Source organism: Rhagoletis pomonella, unplaced genomic scaffold (assembly GCF_013731165.1).
Source record: "Rhagoletis pomonella isolate Grant_MI unplaced genomic scaffold, Rhpom_1.0 Rhpom_scaffold_00006, whole genome shotgun sequence".
NCBI lineage: Eukaryota > Metazoa > Arthropoda > Insecta > Diptera > Tephritidae > Rhagoletis > Rhagoletis pomonella.
The window spans coordinates 43,839,717-43,859,305 of record NW_023458560.1 but is presented as its reverse complement, the minus strand read 5'-3'; the positions used below and the strand labels follow the sequence as shown (position 1 = coordinate 43,859,305).

Below are 19,589 nucleotides of genomic sequence, written 5' to 3'. Positions count from 1 at the left end.
GCGCAAATCAAGATGTGTTAGATTTGTATGATTCATCTGCCGAATTAGATCGGCCGCAACACCGGTCCGGCAGTTCTCTTTACAGGCAACAGCGAGATCAGAAAGCAGCCACCGTACCGAGGGCAGTCACCGCTCCAATAGTCGGCATCGCTCAAGCAGTCGGCGCCGCTCTAAGAGTCGTCACCGCTCAAAGAGCCGGGAGCGCTCAAAGAGTCGTCACCGCTCAAAAAGCCGGGAGCGCTCAAAGAGTCGGCGCCGCTCTGACAGCGGTCACCGGAAGGGGAAAGGTAGACACAGGTACCACAGCAGCAACGCCTCCGCCACTTCTGACGAGTCTGGATGGCAGAAGCAGAGGAGGAAGAAAAACCGCAGGGCCAAACCTCCTCCGATGCCTCTGCCAGGTCAGCCAGGGGCTCTGGACGACCGACACCGCGAAGGTTTGAGCGGCTCCGGGGTCAAGTGGTACCTCCGGTACCTGGAACAGGGCAAGCCCCCAGTTGAGGCCATAGCCATGGCCTGCGTCAGAATGGAGGTCGAGAAAGAGCGTAGCAGTAAAGGCAACAAACCCGCACCTGCCGATAGGTGGAAGAGCGGGCCCAATAAACAGGCACACTTACCCGCGCCTGCTGCAAAGAAGCGGGCCACAGCAACAACAGCAGCACAGACCCGCGCCCACCGGATGGCGGAGAAGCGGGGAACCCCCTGGTTATAACAAAGGGGACGCAGCAAAAAAGAGGGAGCAACCAAATCACTCCGCCTGAGACACCTAGCACCAAACGGCAGCGGGATCAGTCACCTACTCCGAATTCATGGCCTAAGAGCCTGGCTGAGCCGGCCGGGCAGGGACAGGTGCAGGAGAGCGCCACTCAGCAGACCAGCTACTCGGAGACCCTCAAAGGCATCCGGGTAGCGGTGCTACCGTGTGAGTACCCTGCTGCTGCCTTGAGCCCAGAGGACCTAACCAGGCTCCAAGACGCCATCATGGAAGAGGTATTCAAAGGTTGGTCGCACCCGCTGGCATTCTGCGGGGTGTACTTCAGGTCGGGTATGCTTCTCGTAGATAGCAGGGACGAGAAAACAGCAACCTGGCTGGCGGAGAAGGCACCAGCACTTGAGGGCTGGAAGGGACCCGGGATGTGCACGAAGAGAGGGGACGATATCCCTCCTGTGCACAACATCACGGTGTTCCTCCCAAGGAGCGCCGACAAATCTGCCGAGTTTGCGCTGGGGCTTATAAAAGCGCAGAACGAGGGTATCCACACTTCTGCGTGGAAAGTAGTGTCCAGCACCACTGAGGATAACGGGCTCAGGCTATTCCTAGGCATTGATGAGGAGTCCTACGTCAGTATAAAGAGGGCTGGCTTCAACCTGAACTATAGGTTCAGCCTCGTCACGGTGAGACAAAAGGCGACAGGCAGCAAGGAGTCGGAGTCGCAGGAGACTCAAATCGACGCGGTCGCCGGTTCCTCTGTTCCGGCGGAGCATCCACTCCTTGCAGTAACACCAGCTCCTGCAAACACGCTCGGGCCTACCGCTACCACTACCTCAGCGGAACACGTGCCCTCAACGCAGGAGCTGCTATCAGGTATGGACTTGGGGCGACTAGAGCTTGACAAGCGGAACGAGAGGGAACTACAGCTCTCCGACCTTGACGAGCTCCACCTATGAATCCCCGACACTTGGCAGTAGCCCAGGTCAACCTGCATCACGCGGTGGCATCACCAGCAGGTTCGCCACGGATGGCCTGGGCATCCTACTGATCCAAGAGCCGTGGACCTACAGAGGCCAGGTGAGGGGCCTGAACCATAAAAGGAACAAGGTAATTTGTGACCTCTCCTGTGAGAGGCCCAGAGCGCGTGTAGTGCTCAAAGAAAATATTGATTACTTTTGCATTACAGAATTTTTAACACAGGACCTAGTCGCAGTGCAGACGTCGCTGACCATTTGCGATAGCAACGTAGAGGTGGTGTTCGCTGCGGCCTACTTTCTGGGGGACAGCAGCTATGCCCCACCACAAGAGGTACAGAGGTTAGTGGAGTACTGCAGGAGGAGACGGCTCCATCTTATAGTGGGGTGCGATGCGAACGCCCATAATGTGAATGGGGCAGCACGGACACAAATCGCAGAGGTGAGTGTCTCTTAGAGTACATTTTAAGCGAGGAACTTAGCATCCACAATGTTGGCCAAACACCGACATTTGTCACGAGGGCTAGGAAAGAAGTACTGGACGTTACGCTCAGCAACAGATTGGCTAGTCCTCTGGTCACCCAATGGAGGGTCTCGTCGGAACCTTCATTATCGGACCACAGGATTATCCAATTTGTGTTGGGAGCGGAGGCGAGAACAAACCAAGCAACTAGAAACCCCAGGAAAACTTACTGGGAGCGATACAGCGAAAATTTAAAATCAAACTTGACTGAAATACAGTCCAAGAACAGGCACGTCGATCATATGAGGTTAGAGAACACCGTTAACGAACTGAATGGCGCCATAATGGATGCCTTTCACTCCAGCTGCCCTGGGGCGAAACCAAAAGGGAAGGCTCAGCCCAGCTGGTGGTCTCGGGAGCTATCGGTGCTCAGAAAGCAGGTACGGAAACTTTTTAACAGGGAAAAGCGTACAGGGCTTTGGGAGAAGTATTCAGCCAGTTTAACTAATTACAGTAAAGAGATCAGGAAGGCCAAACGGGGCAGCTTCAGGAAGTTCTGTGAGGACATCACATTGACTCCTGCAGCCGCTAGACTACATAAGGCCCTGGCGAGGGATCATACTGACACCAAACTAGCAATCCGGCTAGCTAATAGTACCTACTCAGGGAACGAAAAAGAGAGGGCGCTTGCCCTGCTCTCGGCCCACTTCCCGGATGCGGGAAGCTGGCTAGAAGACTAATCACCCACCGATCAGTCTGCTGGGCTTTGGACTCCTTTGATCGGTACAAATCCCCTGGGGTGGATGGCATCTGTCCAGTGTTGCTGAAGCAAGGTAAGGAGCTCCTACTGCCACACCTCGTCAACATCATGCGGGCGAGCTTAGCGCTTGCCCATATCCCCGAGGCGTGGCAGAGGACTCGGGTTATATTTATCCCGAAGATAGGTAAGAGAGACTACTCTCTCGCTTAGTCCTTCAGGCCGATAAGTCTTACCTCCTTTCTGCTAAAAGCAGGTCATCGACTATGAAATTAGGAACAACACCCTTAATGCAGCACCTTTGCACCCAGACCAACATGCCTACAGAGTGGGCAGGTCCACGGACACTGCACTATACGCCCTGTCCACGGAAATACAAGGTGCTCTTGAGTGTGGGGAAACAGTACTCTGTGCCTTCATCGACATTGAGGGGGCGTTTGACAACACCTCTCACGGTAGTATCGACCGGGCGCTTGAAAAACGTAACGTGCAGGCAACCATCCGTAGGTGGATAGTCAGGTTACTCAACACAAGGATAGCTGAAACCGACATCGGGGACGGCGTAGTACAGCTACAAACTACAAGAGGTTGCCCACAGGGAGGGGTTTTATCCCCTCTTCTGTGGAGCTTAGTTGTGGACGAACTTCTACAGATTTTCACTGACAATGGCATCCGCTGTCAAGGCTATGCGGATGACATTGTGATTATTGCCAGGGGGAAGTTCGTGAGCACTCTATGCGATATAGTTCAAAGGGGACTAAACCTTGCAAGAGGCTGGTGCTTGAGTATGGGCCTGAGCATCAACCCCTCCAAATCCGTTATCGTCCCCTTTTCTAGAAGAAGAACACTCCCAGGTATGAGGAACATCTTTTTGAATGGGGTCGCCCTCAACGTCGCCACCGAAGTCAAGTACCTAGGACTAACACACACACTTGTGTTGCTATATCGTAAACTAAGTCTAAACTACTTAGTAGAAGTCTGAAATGCGACTATGAATAGACGTAAATTTTAAGTTGGTACTTAAATTTAAGTTGCAACTTTGTTAGTTTCGACTTAGTTGCTGGACTATGAATACGCGCCATAGTTTTTAATGCAATTATTGATGTAAAATTTTGATTTATCTGCCGCTAGTATGTTATGGTCTGATTATGCATACTTCGCATAACTTCGCACAACTTCGCATAAACTTCAAACTGTAATTCCGTATGTACTTTGTATGTATTTTGTATGTATTCCATTACCCAGAAATTAGCAGAACTTTTAAAAACTTAGCGATCTGTTGAGTCTAGATTTTGCTTCACATTTTCTTAAGTTACACTTTTAGTGCACTGGTACAAATGGTTGTGCGAAGTTATGCGAAGTATGCATAATCAGACCCTTAATTTAGTGACCAAAGTATTCTCTGCTAAGCGTTCATTGTAGCAAGCACGGGCGTTACTCGCGCTGCTGTCAAAGCGACGCCAGCGCCAACGCAACGCCAAAGTTGTATGTGGACGGGCCTTAAGATGTCTATGATTGTCACAACTTAAAAATTTATTCTAAACTTAAAGCTGTATTTTAAAAAGAATGAGTTTTAACTTGCGACTATGACTATGGGCCATTGTTTTATTAGGAATTTGCTGCGAATAAACAACCAATTTATCAGCTGTTCACGAAACTTGCACGTTATTACTGGAGAGCTAATTCTTAGAAATTAAGTTACTGGAGAGTTGCCGGCAAGTTACTGGCTAATTTGTAAACAAACACAACTATTGTTGTAATATTTGGCTCTGTGCGCTTCGCTTCATGGTTGCGAAGTTGTAGCTGATACAAAATTTCGCGCCTCTGGATGTGCCACGCCCCCTTTCAAAAACTCATTTATATATACCGTACTATAACCACCTACCAAAAATTTGTCTGCAATTGTATAAAGCCGAATTTTTTGTATAGGTTTTCTATTGCTAAAAAGGTGTTTTTATTCATTGCTTGTTCCGAAAATTGCATATATCGATGGCAAACATCGAATTTTTACCCGAAATTATCGATAGTTCAAAAAATCGATGCTTCGTTGTATCCCTAGTGCCAAATTGCTCCCGCCAGTTAGCTTGATCGAGTTTATAAATTTATCTGGGATCGCGTAATCTAATAAAAGTTTGTTAGAATGCCCAAAAACAAGAAAACTTCGAGTTCTTCTGATAGTGACAGTGATTCCGGTCCGGAGGATGTAAGCAATTAAAAAGTTTTTATAAATTTTCACTCATTCACCAACTCTTTATCGCAGAGAAACGCACCGCCAGCAAAGAAATCAAAAGCCGGCAAGGAGAAAGGCGCCAATGAATCCACTAGTAGTAGGGGCGGTACTGCTACAGATAATCCCAAGGGTCCATGGACTATTGAGAAATTACGCCAGGTGCGCATAAACGAGTTCAAGGGTCGCAAAATGGTGGACATAAGAGAATTTTATGAGAAGAATGGCGAAATTCTGCCGGGTAAAAAGGGCATATCGCTGCACATACATCAGTGGAAAAAATTACTTGAACTTGCACCCGAAGTGAATAAAGCTTTGGGCGAATAAATTACTCGTATCATCGAATACCAGTTTTGTTGTATTTATTTTTTCTTTTATACGAATATGAAATAAATTGAATTCAGTAGATAAGAAGTTGTATGCATACATATATTTGCCAAAATTAAAAGGGGTTAGCGCGGCATGCCAATGAACCTGTGGCCATATATCGCAGTTAATGGTATTTTAATGTTCTTGGAGTTCAATAAAACAATCATGGTGTTGCAAGTCTACAAGTGTCTTGGTATTACCACACCAGCGTGCTTGTAGATAAGCATCAAATTAACACCTGGTTGAAGTGTTTTCCTCTTATCAAATTTATAGATTAAAAGCTACAAAAATCAAACGGCGTGGAATATGACCAAATAAATGTACAATTTCTTAAATTAATTTTCTACTATTTATTGCATTAATTAATTATTAGCTACACAATTAAAGATTCATTCAAAATTATTTTTACTTAAATTATCTATCATAGTTATATAATTATAAAGGGTCGTCAAGTAGCCCACTTATAGATAAATACCCAGGAACACACACAATGACACCACAATAACAAACGGCAGCCATGTTTTTACAAATCCAAAGAATCCTACATATCTGCCACAAAAGAACATCCAAAATGCCAAGATAACCATATTCCAACTTGTGCGTCTTTTATAACGCATTGCTATTAGTGCTGTAGCAACATGCGAGTGACAATTATCGCAAAAGAGATTATGCATACGTGTTCCGTAAAGTACAGAAGCTTTAGCTACTGCTTCATCCCATTCAACACTGCCGCCAACAACGTTTTTCGGATGCAGGCGTAGATATCTAGTTGGTCTTCCAAAACCCATGCTATCTTCCGAAACATAGTAAGGTCCAGCAAAATCACGTATAACGCCAATAGATGTGCAGATTCCCATATGACCAATCATTGGAAAGAACCAGGTAAGCACTGGTATGGGTGTCCAAACAATGCAGTAAGGGAAGCGATCACTTTCGAAATTTACTGGAGGTAACACAGCAATACCATCTGAATGCTCGTCCATTGCAACGTTTGCATTTGCATTTGTTGCACCAGAAGGCAAGGATTGTCCACTGTTTTCAGGACTTTTGCTCGTCATTTAAACACTAGATACAAAATTTCTTTTAAATTACACGCATTGAATGATGTTCTTGGACTGTTAATCAATTTGCGTTTTTTTTTTCAATAAGATGACGGAAAAAACAAACATCAGGGCTGCCAGACGTTTACAGCCGTACCTAAATTAGCGCGTTGAGCGTTTCGCTTGTATCTTTATCTCTCTCTGACGCATTAAATTTATATACGCTAGAAGAAGAGAGGCCGACAGGCTTAACGCTTGACGCAAGGCGTATTTAACAAGGTGGTGTTGGCCGTATATAAGTAAAAAATTACACTAACAAATTATACGCTGATGTCCATACTGTCATTGGTATGAGTTACAACAAACACATCATTTTGACGTAATGGCCCCACGGCGAAAAACTCAGCTGTCGCCCCAACACCACCTTGTTTAATACACCTTGGCTTGACGCGCTTATTTAGGTATGGCTCTTAGAGTCTAAGATCCATACACGGACAAAAAGTGGTGGATACTTCTTTATGTGAAAATGATGTGTTTCAAGGTGTATTAAACAAGGTGGTGTTGGGGCGACAGCTGAGTTTTTCGCCGTGGAGGCCATTACGTCAAAATGCTGTGTTTGTTGTAATTCATACCAATGACAGTATGGACATCAGCGTATAATTTGTTAGTGTAATTTTTTACTTATATGCGGCCAACACCACCTTGTTAAATACGCCTTGATGTGTTTGTTGTAAATAAGGCTAATTCATTTTACAACAAACCAAGGCGAATTTATACAAAGTGGTGTTCAAGGCGAATTTATACAAGGTGGTGTTGAATGTCCGGCATGCGGAGAGACCCCTCACGAATCGAAACATCTCTTCGCATGCCTGGAAAACCCCACAACCCTAACGGCGGCGTCCCTGTGGACCGACCCCATAGAGGCTGCACGCTTCTTGGGGCTGCCGTTAGTGGAACTGGACGACAACGACTGAGATATCAGCCGATCCGGGCGGGGTTGTTGTAGCCGCTACAACAACAACATGAATTTTGTATTGCGGGTGTTATGTCAAATCTCAATTCGCCCCAAATTTTACATCTATTTTGTTTTTGCTTTTAACGGGTGTGCTGTCAAGTCAGCAAAAGCAAAAACAAAATTCATGGAAAGCGAAGAAATCAGTAGCCCGTTTCTGTAACTTTTCTCTACCAATTATTTCTCTACTGGTAGAGAAAATACGTCACTCTCACCTACTAATTAGCAGTAGAGAACAGGGCGGCGAATTCATATCTCAATTCGCCTCGGTAGAGAATTGTTACAGAAACGAGCTACAGCTGATTTTACGACACCACCTTGTATAAATTCGCCTTACATCAAACACACCATTTTGACCAAGAAAAATCGTCAATTACATGCAACTAAATGGGTGGGAAAAGTTACTATTGCGATTACTGTTGCTGTTTTCTCAAAAATGATATTAATGTGCGTAAAACGCACAATTCTGGTTTATCTCATAAAATGGCCAAAGTCCGCTATATGCGTCGATTCGAAGGTATATACAAAAGTGCGAGTGATTCCCTGGAAATATTAAATTTATCTTCTGCTTTCTCATAGAGCCAAGGAAAGTGCTTGAGGAGGAGCGGAACAAGCAGCCCTGCTTTCGCTTTTTAAATGGCATGTATTGCAAATTCGATCTAATGTGCAATTCATCCCATTTCAACGAAGATCAGCTACAGCACTTACAGAAAATAGGTACCTATCGTAGCATAACGCAGTGAAGGAAATTTGTAATTTAGTTTTTTTTTTTCTAGCTGAGCGTGCAGAAAAAACTAGAAAACGAAAATTCTCTAGTAAATCCACAAAGGGATCGGAAAATATATTACAATTTCCTTGGCCCAATGTCCGGGCTAATAATAAAAAGAGAAGACGCAGGATCAAACGTCTGCCAGAGTCATTACAACCCATTAACTTCAATCGAATGAATAAAGCTTATCTGGACATTGAATGGGGGTAAAAAAAAAATTCGGAGATTCAATATAAATAAATCTAGATTTATTCTTTTATATTGTATGTGCATGTGTAAGTATGTAAGACAATAATCATAGTTTTTTATATCCTAAACATATAAATATTTTCCGATTAATCTTATATGTATTAATATTTTTTAGTGCATATTAGCAAAGTAAGGTCAATACATTTTCCATTGCACTATCGACTTTTAAACTCAATTGAAGTGTCTTGCCGAATTCGGAATAATAAGACTTTGCATCCTGTCCACAAAAATTTGAAACACGCGGATCAGTAAGATGCGCCAGCAGAAAGAATATGAAATGCTCTTTAAAAAAAATTTATTACATTAGATAAATTGTGCAAGCGTACCTAAAATTTTTTCACTTACCTAACTTATTTTCAATTGCGAAAAATAGAGCTGTATTTCCACTTTTTCGATCACCTGTCTCCAAAAATGCCTTCTTTAATTTTGGCTGTATATTTTTTGTTAAATTACCATATTTTTGCGCTAGATTTCTACATATCTCTTCATAATATTTATTAAAATCAGCTTCAGTAGATGCCTTTCGTATATCTCGAACGAATAAAGGTTTCGTTCTAAGACGTTCGTCTAGTGTATTTAAAATTATTTCTGCACTCAAGTAACTATTGGTTCGCACAGCCACATGAAGTGGTGTATAACCATCATCATTTAGATGCAATAATAGTTTTAGGTCTATTTTTTGCATAAGTAAGCGCAAAGAGTTCGATTCAATTTCATTGAGTATTGCAAGATGAACACAGGTATTGGAGAAGTTATCGATTTCGTTGACATTTAAGCCTTCCTTAAGTAGAACATCGATTATCTTTGGGAAACAATCCTGGGAAATTGCCAATTTCAAGCAGTTCTGTTGGAAAATGTTTTAATTTTGATTATTTATATATACATACCATCGTTTAAAGTACAAAACCGCGTATCAACAAAATACAAAAGCACGTAAAATGAGAGTAAAAACACTCATATTTTGAAATGGTTATCTTTTTTATAAAGCAGTCGCATTTCTGATTAGTATATTTCAGGACGAATCCAATTTTTGTCAGCAAATGTCAGTTACGCGGTTTTGCAGAATGACGATACGCGATTTTGTACTTTTAAACGACGATATGTACATATGCACGCATTCAAATTTACCTCATCCTCATCGGTCAGCAGGCCATTTAAGTCCTCTTCTTGTCTAAGTTTTTTCCAAACGAAGATTTGTCTACGTAATGCATACAAGTCATTTGCAACAATGGTGCGGTGTATAGCGCTTTAAAAACAAATGTTAAATTTTACTTAGAACGAATTTACTAAAAGATTTATTCTTACAGCAATCCATCTGTTCGCTTATCTGCATTAAGATATTCCTCTGCCATTAGACGCATAATATGATCTTCCCTCGATGTATGCTCAATTGGCATATCCAGCAATTCCAACAAAAAATCTGATGCAATGGTTCCGATCGAGTCCCGTCGATTAAATATACTTAATACATCTAAATCATCAGACTCGATACTGTCTATGTCTGGATTATTTGGCTGCAATACATTTAAAAGTTACGCTAACATGTGGATATGTATTAATTTCATTAACTCAAATATACCTTTTCCACTTTTCTCGATTTTAGCTTAGGTTGCAGTTGCGCCTGTGCCATTTGTGCGTGGGATCGTTTTACCACTTGTGGCAGACACACTTTTCGCTTCCGCTTTCTTTTCAATGGCACAGTAAGCGCATCTGTAGGGCCATTTGGCATATTCAGTTGTTGTGACTGATATTCTGATGTTTTATGTAGTTGATTTGAATTCACTTGTGCTGATGCTGTATTCGGTGTCATTGTTGATGAGATTATAGATTTTTGCAACGCTGGCGAGCTGCGATCACGACTATCATCACTATTTGCATTTGAATTCAGTTCACTTTGCGTATATTCAAGCGTTATTAAATTGATAGCTGGATTTGATGCATTTAAATCTGTTTGTATGGCTACTTCCTTGCGGTTATTAATTGAATTACCAAACGTCTGTTTACAGTTTGGGCACAAGGCGTGTACTATCTGTTCGGTGGAGGACCATCCATTGACTGCATCCAAAATACGGTGTTGTACATCCTTTTCGGGTATTTGTAATACAGCACGAAATAGCTCTGCATATGCTAATTTAGATTTAGTGTTATCAGGGCTGGCTACCTTCAGTGTACACGGAGATTGTTTGGTATTGCTTTTTGTCAATATGACCTTTTTCATAATTATTAAATTTGTGATCCAATTGAGGTTTGAACTGCGAATGAAAACCTAAAAAACTCTGGAACATACAAGTACTTGTGGTTCAATGGTCACTTTTTCTTATTTGGGGAAGTACCTTTTATCAATAACCAACACCAAGCAATGTCAAGCAGGCATAATATTCCTAAATAGGTATTTGATTACTTGAGCGTTTTTTCTAAATAATTATATGAGCACAACTGATTTCTTCGTAATTATAATAATAAATATACATTTAATAATAAACACACGCTTCTATTGTAAAATGTAGATTGCTTGAAAAGAAAGAAAACCCCCAAAAGTGACATCAAATCAACAAAAAAATAGTAGAGTTGCCACATAGAACATTTAAGAGTATATAAAATGCTTTATTTTCAAATTTAAATAAAAACGATGCTGGAATCCCAGCTTAAAAGCTTATATTACATTTACATTGAGCCCAAATACGTCATTTGGGCGAGAAACCTCAAATGCGAGGCCAAATCACGCATTTCTCCATACAAATTCACATTTCCAGAATGACGCATTTCGAGGCATTTACACAAAATCACGAAACAAATGCGTTCCAATTGCCGTACTGTTTTATTGAACGCACTCAGAAACAAAAGTTCCACAAAAGCTTTGGTTTGTCTTTGACATTTGGAATTTTTCAAACACAAAACAAACACAACGAAATAAATAAATCTTTGAAATTTGTGTGTCACATTCGACCGATATCTTCTAGAGTGAGTGGACGTGTTTTGCGCATTATCCTGCCCTTTGGTTTTTACATTTTGGCGCCAGCACATACAAGTGCTTCTAACTGTTTGAAAACATTTTCTTAGTCTTTTTGCCTAATTTATTAAACAGTGTGCTCACACGATAGTGTGATAATTTTGACGGCGGTTCGTGGCTTTGACTTTTAGCCAACTTCTAAGGATTTTTTCGGCAAGCGGCAACATAAAGGCCATCTTTAAAATAAACCGGACCCAAAAGTGAGTATTTTGCAAATTTTTAGTGTTGAGGAAAATTTTTTTGTGTGTTCATCTGTGTGTAAAAATACGCGAGGCTGCCGCGAACGGCAGCAAAAAAGCCAAAATCCCCAATGGCGTCTTCGACATCCTTGTCGAGGGCGTCATCGGCGGAGGATTTTGAATCGCTTACGGATCTAAATCTGTCGAGGGGGAAACGTTTGAAGAGGGAAAATGAAGCTAGAATTATTGGCTTCTTAAAACAAAATGCCAAAAATCTTGGCAAAAGCGGTATCATAAGTGAAGTTTGTGAGGTTAGGAAAATAACGGGACAGTCCCAGCTAGAAAATATGGACGCTGACGAAGGTACAGTTCCTGAAATAGCGGAAGAAAGAATAGGTGAGAAAACAGACAACGCGTCGCTTAACGGCAGTTGCTCTACAAACACAAGTGTATTAAATACAGTCAAAGACACAGACAAAAGCACAGCAGTGCAGCAAACAGTGACGGGCACTAACATAACGACACCTGCTTTGCATACAGTAGGGGACACATTAGTATACCCCCAAGGCTTTTACGGCGACATTTTTGTATTGATCGATGCAAGTAATTGCGAAGACCTAAAAGAAAGTAGAATCAACAATGGTCTCCCATTGTTTGACCAACTGAAAGGCTATAGATTAAAGGATATGGACCTTATAACCAAGATAGGCCGTACACTATATAAAGTCACTTTTAAAAACCTGTACTCCGCAAACAATGTCTTGCTGAATGAGAAACTGAGTCAGAAAGGACTGAGAGCGTTCATTCCAAGAACAGCAATTGAAACCCAAGGAGTTATAAGGGGTATACCCACAAACTACAGTGTTGAAGAAATTAAAGCAAATGCAAGCTCGGAAATTCCCATTAGTTCAGTCATGCGTTTCTCCAGAAGGGAAAAAGAATCTAACAATTTAACTCCTACTACTACCATTAAGATAGGTTTTCAAGGCAAAGAAATTCCAAAGTTTATAATTTTTGAGCACACTAAGCTGAAAGTGGATTTCTATATTCCGCCGCTAAGACAGTGTCTTAACTGTGGCCGTCTAGGACACACACAATTCTCCTGTAAAAGCAGGAAACGATGCATCAAATGCGGGAATAATGACTGTGATAGCACTCAGTGCCAACAGAAATGCGTTCTGTGCCATAGCACTGATCACATTTCCTCGGATAAATCCAAGTGCAAAGTTTGGGAAAGGGAACAGGAAGTAAATCACATTAGGGTAGTCAAAAAATTATCGCGACGCGAAACTTTAAAAGCATACTTTCCTGAAAGTAGCAACAGGTTTGATCTATTAGCTGTGGAAGACGTAGAGTTTCCACCTTTAAACTCTGTTGAGGAACCGATCAGGGACAGGAACCAGGAAGTAAACAGAAGATTAACCAGAACTAGGTATAGTACAATGGCTAGAAAAGTGCCCGCAGAGACAAATCAAGCGCGAACTACCCGCAGCCCGCATTTCAGCAGAAAAGCAAATAGGGAATCACAGTCAGTGTTAGACAAACCGGAGTACCTAAAGGGGAAGGTAACTGAGCTGGAGAGGATGATAACTGAACTCTTCAAGGTAGTACAGGAGAAATGTATCAGTGCGCAAATGGGGGAAACCCTGGAAAAAATCCTACTTATTAAAAAAAAATTTGATCAAAGTGCCATTTCTGAAGATACGGTCCTGATAAATCAGGCAATAAATGACACCACCTTAACCACACTATGAAGATTTTGCAATACAATTGCCAATCGCTAAAATCAAACATTAACTCAATCGAATACTATCTGAACCACAACCTTTTTGACATTGCTTGCTTTAGTGAAATATTCACTTCTAATGAACCGAAACATAGAAACCTTATTAACTTTAACATTCTTGAAAAAAACAGGGAAGATGGCTACGGAGGGGTTGCTATTGCACTCGCCAAAGCCATCAAATTCCAAAAAATTTCCTTTTTGACTGATTATGACGTACTTATTGTTCGAACATGCAACCTTAAACCTAACTTGATTATTTGTGCTACATATTTCCCACCCAACATCCCAACTAACCCATTCAATGCGGAGATTGAGAGAGTCTTGTCCTTTCTGGAGGGTTTTGAAAATGTCCTTCTTCTTGGAGATTTCAACGCCAGAGCCAGGGTATGGGGCGATGACTTCCAGTCATGCAGGGGCACCAACCTGAATAATATCATTCTTCAGCATAACTTCTGGCATCTCAATGATGGTTCAATAACTTTTAAAAGAGACGCTATGTCGTCAAATGGTTCGGTGTTGGATTTATCCTTCACCAATTCAAACTCTACCTTCAAGTGGAGGACTGATCCAATCAGGATCGGAGGAAGCCATCATTTTCCTATTATAATAGAAAATGGTGCAATATCCCTTGTTCACAACAAATTTCTTTCTCGAAAAAAACTCCTTTCAAATCTGCAAAATATTGAAATAGAACCGGATCTGGAAGATATTCAACACAAATTCAAAAATGAACTTAGTACAGCAACATATGTAACTAGCAATAAAAGACAACCTAAGAGTTGGTGGAATGAGAACTTGAGCAAAACATATAGGTTTCTTAGAATAGCACAGCAAAAATGCAATAAGCACCCCTCCCCTGAAAACTTCCAAAATCTTCTTGACATTAAAAAAGAATGGAAAGCCAAAATAAAAGATGCCAAAAAAATAAATTTCAACAACAAAATAGAAAGCCTTAATGAAAACCCGTCAAGCAAAGAGGCATGGAGATTTGTCAAAGCCCTTAGAGGCGACTTTAAACAAGCAAATCATACTTCCTGGGCAAGCGAAAATGATAAGGATTTCCTTCAATTTGTTGCAAACCAAGTCCCTCACTCAGGTGAAGCAATTCTTGTAAATACGCGGCTTGAACCAGACAATGAATTACTGATTACTTTTGAAGAATTATACAAGACAATCCACAGCAAAAGCAGCAACTCTGCAGGTGGAGCAGACAAAATTACGTACAAAATGTTAAAGGTTCTACCTGACATGGCACTCAATAATATACGTACAGTGCTTAATAACCTCTTCTTAACCAATAAAATACCTGAGGAGTGGCGTACAATTAAAATTGTACCCATCCCCAAGAAAGACTGTGATATTAACTTGGTAACTAGCTTTAGGCCTATAGCATTAATCTCTGTTTTTCTTAAATGTATTAACTTATGTATCAAAAATCGTATATCTGATTTCCTTGAAATTAATAAGACATTCCCTGACCACTCTTTTGCATATAGAAAAGGTAGATCAGCCACAATTTGCATCAATTATTTTTTACATAGGGCAGCTCTCCTAAAAAGCCAGGGCTTTAAGGTAATTTTATGCTCGACAGATGTTAGTAACGCCTATAACTGCGTGGAGCTCTCTAAACTACAACGAATCATGGAAGACGTGGGACTGAATGAAACATACAGGGAGTGGATCATAAACTTTTTGGCATTAAGGAAGCTTCAACTAGGTAAAGAAACTGTTGACGTGAGGAATGGGCTTCCTCAGGGCAGCTGCCTTTCACCCTGCCTTTTCAACTTGTATACGAGGAACCTACATAGCATAGAAGACGGAAGCACTGAACTTTATCAGTTTGCTGACGACTTTCTCATTTTGTCTTTCAAACCCAACCTTGCGGATGCAATTATAAACCTGCAACAAAAAATACTCACCTTTGTAGATCTTTGTAAAGACATCAACCTTTCCTGCAACCCAGCTAAAACCAGAATTATGTACCTATGTCAGGGCAGCAGAAATAAAATTGACATCTTTCTCCACAGCAGAAGAATTGAGCAAGTGACATCTTTTAAATTTTTGGGGAGACATATAAGCGCATCTCTGGCGGTCAGCGAACATTACAACGAGGTGATCAAAAGGTCACACAGAAATTCCAATCTTTTCAAGTGTCTGACCTCCATTAAGGCAGGTCTGCATCCCCAAGTAAGTCTAAACTACTACAAATCCCTGGTTAGAAGCAAAATTGAGTATTGCCGGTCCTCTACGGCACACTGCTCAGCCACAGTCAACAACAAAATACGTACTTTCCAAAACAGTTTCCTTAGGAGGTGCTTAGGGGCAACTCCTGCCACACCGATTCCACTTTTGTATGCCATTGCAAATGAGCTTCCACCGGCTGATAGAGCAAAATGGCTCACTGCAAAAGAACTGATCAACACCTTCAAGATTGATGAAGACTTTAGGATTTCTCTAGACAGATACCCTAATGTCAAATCCAGTTATGGCTATATTTTTAGGGAGTTCAAACATATTTTTGACAGACTTGAGGTGATTGATGCCCCTATTTTTTCTCCCAACCTCACAATAGTGACCAAATCCTTTAATGAAAAAAAACAGAATATTGCACCTGAGCAGGCGCAAGCGATATATTCTCAACTTCTTCAAGAGTATGAACAAAGCAACTTTAAAATATTTTATACGGATGCCTCCGTGGGTGCAAACTCAACTGGGTGCGGTATATATAATCACACGACAAAGAGTGAGCATGGATTTAGGCTCCCTTTTAAATCATCCTCGAGTTTTGGTGAGTTAAATGCAATTAAAAAAGCCTTAGAACTAGCTGCCCAAGGGCAGTACAGCAAAATAGCTATTTTCACGGACAGTTTAACGGCGTGCCAACTGCTTCTGAAGGTCAGAACTGATAATTACTGTGTTTTAGAAATCCACAAACTCATACAACAAGGGGACTTTAATAGAGTGACAATTATTTGGACACCCAGCCATAAAGGGATTTTAGGCAATGAAAAGGCGGACCGTATTGCAAAAGACGCTATAATCAGCGAACATACCCTAGATGTTAAACTGTCGGTGGCTGAAGCCCTAAATACTATCAAAAACCAAATTAGAGAAGGTTGGCTTGAGGGCTTTAAAGCCTTTTCGATGGAAAAACCTAATCTTTTTTCCAAAGTGTTTACATGTAGGAAAAGGAGAACCTGGTTTTATAAGTGCCCACTTGCGCCTAAAACAATAAAAACCCTTAACAGAATTCTCTCAGGTTTCACTTATGATACTGCTTACCTATATAAAATTAAAGCCATCGCTTACAACACATGCAGATGTGGTGAAATCGACAGCTACATTCATCAGACTTTTCACTGTCGGCTGTTAAATGATACCAGAGTAAATTTCGAAATTTTTCAAAACAACACAGATTTTCACGATTTGTTCCGAGACATGAATTTTTGCAAAATTACTCAACTAGCAGATTTTCTACAAAAAGTCGAAGCAAAATTTTAAAATCATATTATCTCTTATACGGTTTATGTGTGGCAACTATAACCGTCCACCACTCTCTTGTTTTTTTTTTAAGTCATCAAATACATATGTACGTTATGTATAAACGTACTCTTATGCTAAACGTCACAAATGACTTTCGCGTATCAAAGCTATAAATCAACTGGAACTGTGCTCTATAAAACACATCCTGGAGACGTCAGCACTGCGTGGACACGCAGATCGTTTTTGGCAGTACAACAACAGGAGGGATAATTGGCGATTTAAGGCTTAAGCCCAGCCATACACAGCAAAACCCCAAAAAAAAAAAAGAAATTTGTGTGTAAAAATTGTTAATTTATACAAGAGCTTTACACATTTTTAGTTTAATCAAAGAATAATTGCCTTTTTGTGTCCAAAAAGCGTTAACAATATAATAAATGTAGTGTTTGTTTACATACATTTTGTTTTTGTCTTCCCTTTTCATTTGATGAGAAGTCAAAGGAAATGCGAATCAAACAGTGTAAACACCTTCAAATGACTGATTTCAAATCACGCATTTTCCCTGCAAAAATCGTTGGACCATGTAGTCTATTTGTGGTAAATTGGAGTACTTACAAAAGTGTTCCTCTGTCATGCTGTAGCGGACCAACTCGTGTCTCTGCGCCAGCTTATTGTTTGTTATCCGATCACTGCTCGTGTTTTAACGAAACGTGATTGAAGTTGAGTATTTGAAAGCACATTTGCATGTCTGGCTGTAGCTGAACGTGTAGAGATGCTCGCTGTTAGTTCTTAGCTCCCAGCATGTTCGGGTTCGAATACCGTCAGAGGCAACATGTAATTTTTAATTTTTGTCTTGGTTTTTATTAATTTCGAAAAAGCATTTGAGAAGTGAAGAACAAAAGCGTGTACAAACGAAAAAATATAACAACAATGCCATTGTTAATATGTTGGAGTAGTTTTGTGCTACTCTGATGTAATGCAGGGATGGAGTATATGGTCCTGCCCTAGGACATCGCAATGTTAATTGGACCATATTTTTTATATGAATTGTGGTTAATTTTGGAGTACACTTTGGTCCTTAGGGAGTACTCTTTACACGCATGCATGGAGTAGTCGCGATTTTTGCAGGGTTGGTCCAATGTAAATGTAATATTATAAGCTAATGGCCTTATTCATAAAAAATTAAGTAGGTTTAAAAAGCTTTATAAATTGACGTTTTGATGAATTTTTTCAATTTATAAACCTTTTGTAAAGCTATATCTTTATTCTTTATTTTTATGAAGTACGCTTCGTTTAAATAAGACAAATGCGACAAGACAATTGAGAATATGGGAATTTGGCTCCAAATCTCAAATTAGAAAACAAAATATTGGGATCGATAGAGATGATTGAGCTGAGTATACGGTATACGGTACGGTATACTTCTTTTTTTGGGGAAACAACAACAACAATTATCAAAGGTTAAAGTTCAAAATAAGCTATTTGAAATCAAGATTTCTTAAAAACCAATGGATGTATTTTGAAAAATTTGATATATCTAGTAGGAAATTCGATTCCCTTTAATTTGGTAAACGTACGTATATATATGTTGTATAGTTCTTATGGCCGCTGTGGTGTAGTGGTAAGCAGTGCGCGCTTTCACTCATCAACACCTGGGTTCAACCCTTGGTCAAAGCAACATCGCAAAAAATATAGAAAAAGATTTTTTCTTAACAGCGGTCGTCCCTCGGCAGGCAATGGCAAACCTCCGAGTGTATTTCTGCCATGAAAAACAGCTTCTCATAAAAATACAATCGCAGTTCGGAGTCGGCGTAAAACTGTAGGTCCCTCCGATTTGTGTGACAACATCAAGGCGCGCGCCACAAGTCGGAGGAGAGGCTCGGCCAAACACTAACAGATGTGTAAGCGCCAATGTATTATTATTATTATAGTTCTTACCAAAATTGAATTGAAAAAGGTTGTTTGGCAAACTGCGTGCAATTTTTGTTGCAGCAAACTCGGAGACAGCGAGTTTGGCGACTCTCATAGCAAACTAATTTTGTTTGGTCAAATTGCAGCAAACTCGGTGTTGTCATATACACAAATTTTAGACAATTGTTGCTATACACAAAAATTGCCGTGGTACCGAAAGCCAGAGAACTGAATTTATGCTGTAGGAGCTTCAAAGATTAGGGCACAGTTAATTGCCTATACGATATCATAAAAAATATATTAATTGTGCGCGTTACGTACATCTGAATTTCTCATTTCGTGTTGGCAATAGCCATGAAAACCATAACGAACGTGCAACCCTGTGCCAAACTCGACATAACCACCTCTGAGCAATCTAAGCACCCGCCATTTAATTTGGCAAACAAAAGTTTGTCTGCATAACACCGACCTAAGAGTACTTAAGAGTAAGGCTATTTGCACACTTGTCGTCCAATCATAGTTGCGTTATCGTCTCGCCCTGAAATTTTGAGCCGAGCACATGCATTTCAAAGGAGATTGGCACACTTGTCGTTATCGGCTAGGTATTGGCAAATCGTAGAAGATGCAGAAACGGATAAGTACGGCACTGTC

General features: G+C 41.0%; 4 protein-coding genes across 5 annotated transcripts; 2 read left to right on the top strand and 2 right to left on the bottom strand.

Annotated features, from left to right (window-relative positions):
- The first annotated feature begins 4,954 nt into the window (after positions 1–4,954).
- LOC118740774 (RNA polymerase II transcriptional coactivator) lies at positions 4,955–5,544 on the top strand. Its single transcript, XM_036472446.1, has 2 exons — positions 4,955–5,109; positions 5,167–5,544. Exons 1-2 carry the CDS (start codon positions 5,047–5,049, stop codon positions 5,458–5,460), a joined length of 357 nt encoding a protein of 118 aa, XP_036328339.1. The 5' UTR covers positions 4,955–5,046; the 3' UTR covers positions 5,461–5,544.
- Positions 5,545–5,832: 288 nt separating this feature from the next.
- LOC118740772 (transmembrane protein 222) lies at positions 5,833–6,788 on the bottom strand. The gene has a single exon (XM_036472444.1). It carries the CDS (start codon positions 6,558–6,560, stop codon positions 5,964–5,966), a length of 597 nt encoding a protein of 198 aa, XP_036328337.1. The 5' UTR covers positions 6,561–6,788; the 3' UTR covers positions 5,833–5,963.
- An 894-nt stretch (positions 6,789–7,682) lies between these two features.
- On the top strand, positions 7,683–8,564 carry LOC118740773. The gene is made up of 3 exons (XM_036472445.1): positions 7,683–8,071; positions 8,134–8,271; positions 8,331–8,564. The coding sequence occupies exons 1-3, from the start codon at positions 7,942–7,944 to the stop codon at positions 8,531–8,533; spliced, it is 471 nt and encodes a 156-aa protein (XP_036328338.1). The 5' UTR covers positions 7,683–7,941; the 3' UTR covers positions 8,534–8,564.
- A 27-nt stretch (positions 8,565–8,591) lies between these two features.
- Positions 8,592–11,020, bottom strand: LOC118740770. Of its 2 annotated transcripts, none has more exons than XM_036472435.1 (6): positions 10,906–11,020; positions 10,152–10,848; positions 9,878–10,086; positions 9,701–9,818; positions 8,918–9,416; positions 8,592–8,854 (listed from the first exon to the last, which is right to left on the bottom strand). In XM_036472435.1, exons 2-6 carry the CDS (start codon positions 10,788–10,790, stop codon positions 8,694–8,696), a joined length of 1,626 nt encoding a protein of 541 aa, XP_036328328.1. In that variant the 5' UTR covers positions 10,791–10,848; positions 10,906–11,020; the 3' UTR covers positions 8,592–8,693. The 2 variants fall into 2 exon arrangements, with proteins under 2 accessions (XP_036328328.1, XP_036328329.1); XM_036472436.1 differs by having other exon boundaries at positions 10,152–10,838.
- Positions 11,021–19,589: the final 8,569 nt, after the last annotated feature.

Bases quoted from the DNA above. Each gene is read 5' to 3' on its own strand.
- LOC118740772 (XM_036472444.1), bottom strand. From the start codon at position 6,560: ATGACGAGCAAAAGTCCTGAAAACAGTGGACAATCCTTGCCTTCTGGT.
- LOC118740774 (XM_036472446.1), top strand. From the start codon at position 5,047: ATGCCCAAAAACAAGAAAACTTCGAGTTCTTCTGATAGTGACAGTGAT. The intron at 5,110-5,166 runs GTAAGCAATTAA...TCTTTATCGCAG, and splicing joins GTGATTCCGGTCCGGAGGAT to AGAAACGCACCGCCAGCAAA.
- LOC118740773 (XM_036472445.1), top strand. From the start codon at position 7,942: ATGGGTGGGAAAAGTTACTATTGCGATTACTGTTGCTGTTTTCTCAAA. The intron at 8,072-8,133 runs GTATATACAAAA...GCTTTCTCATAG, and splicing joins CTATATGCGTCGATTCGAAG to AGCCAAGGAAAGTGCTTGAG. The intron at 8,272-8,330 runs GTACCTATCGTA...TTTTTTTTCTAG, and splicing joins ACAGCACTTACAGAAAATAG to CTGAGCGTGCAGAAAAAACT.
- LOC118740770 (XM_036472435.1), bottom strand. From the start codon at position 10,790: ATGAAAAAGGTCATATTGACAAAAAGCAATACCAAACAATCTCCGTGT. The intron at 9,417-9,700 runs GTAAATTTGAAT...ATTTTCCAACAG, and splicing joins TGCTGACCGATGAGGATGAG to AACTGCTTGAAATTGGCAAT. The intron at 8,855-8,917 runs GTAAGTGAAAAA...TTTTTTTTAAAG, and splicing joins CGCAATTGAAAATAAGTTAG to AGCATTTCATATTCTTTCTG.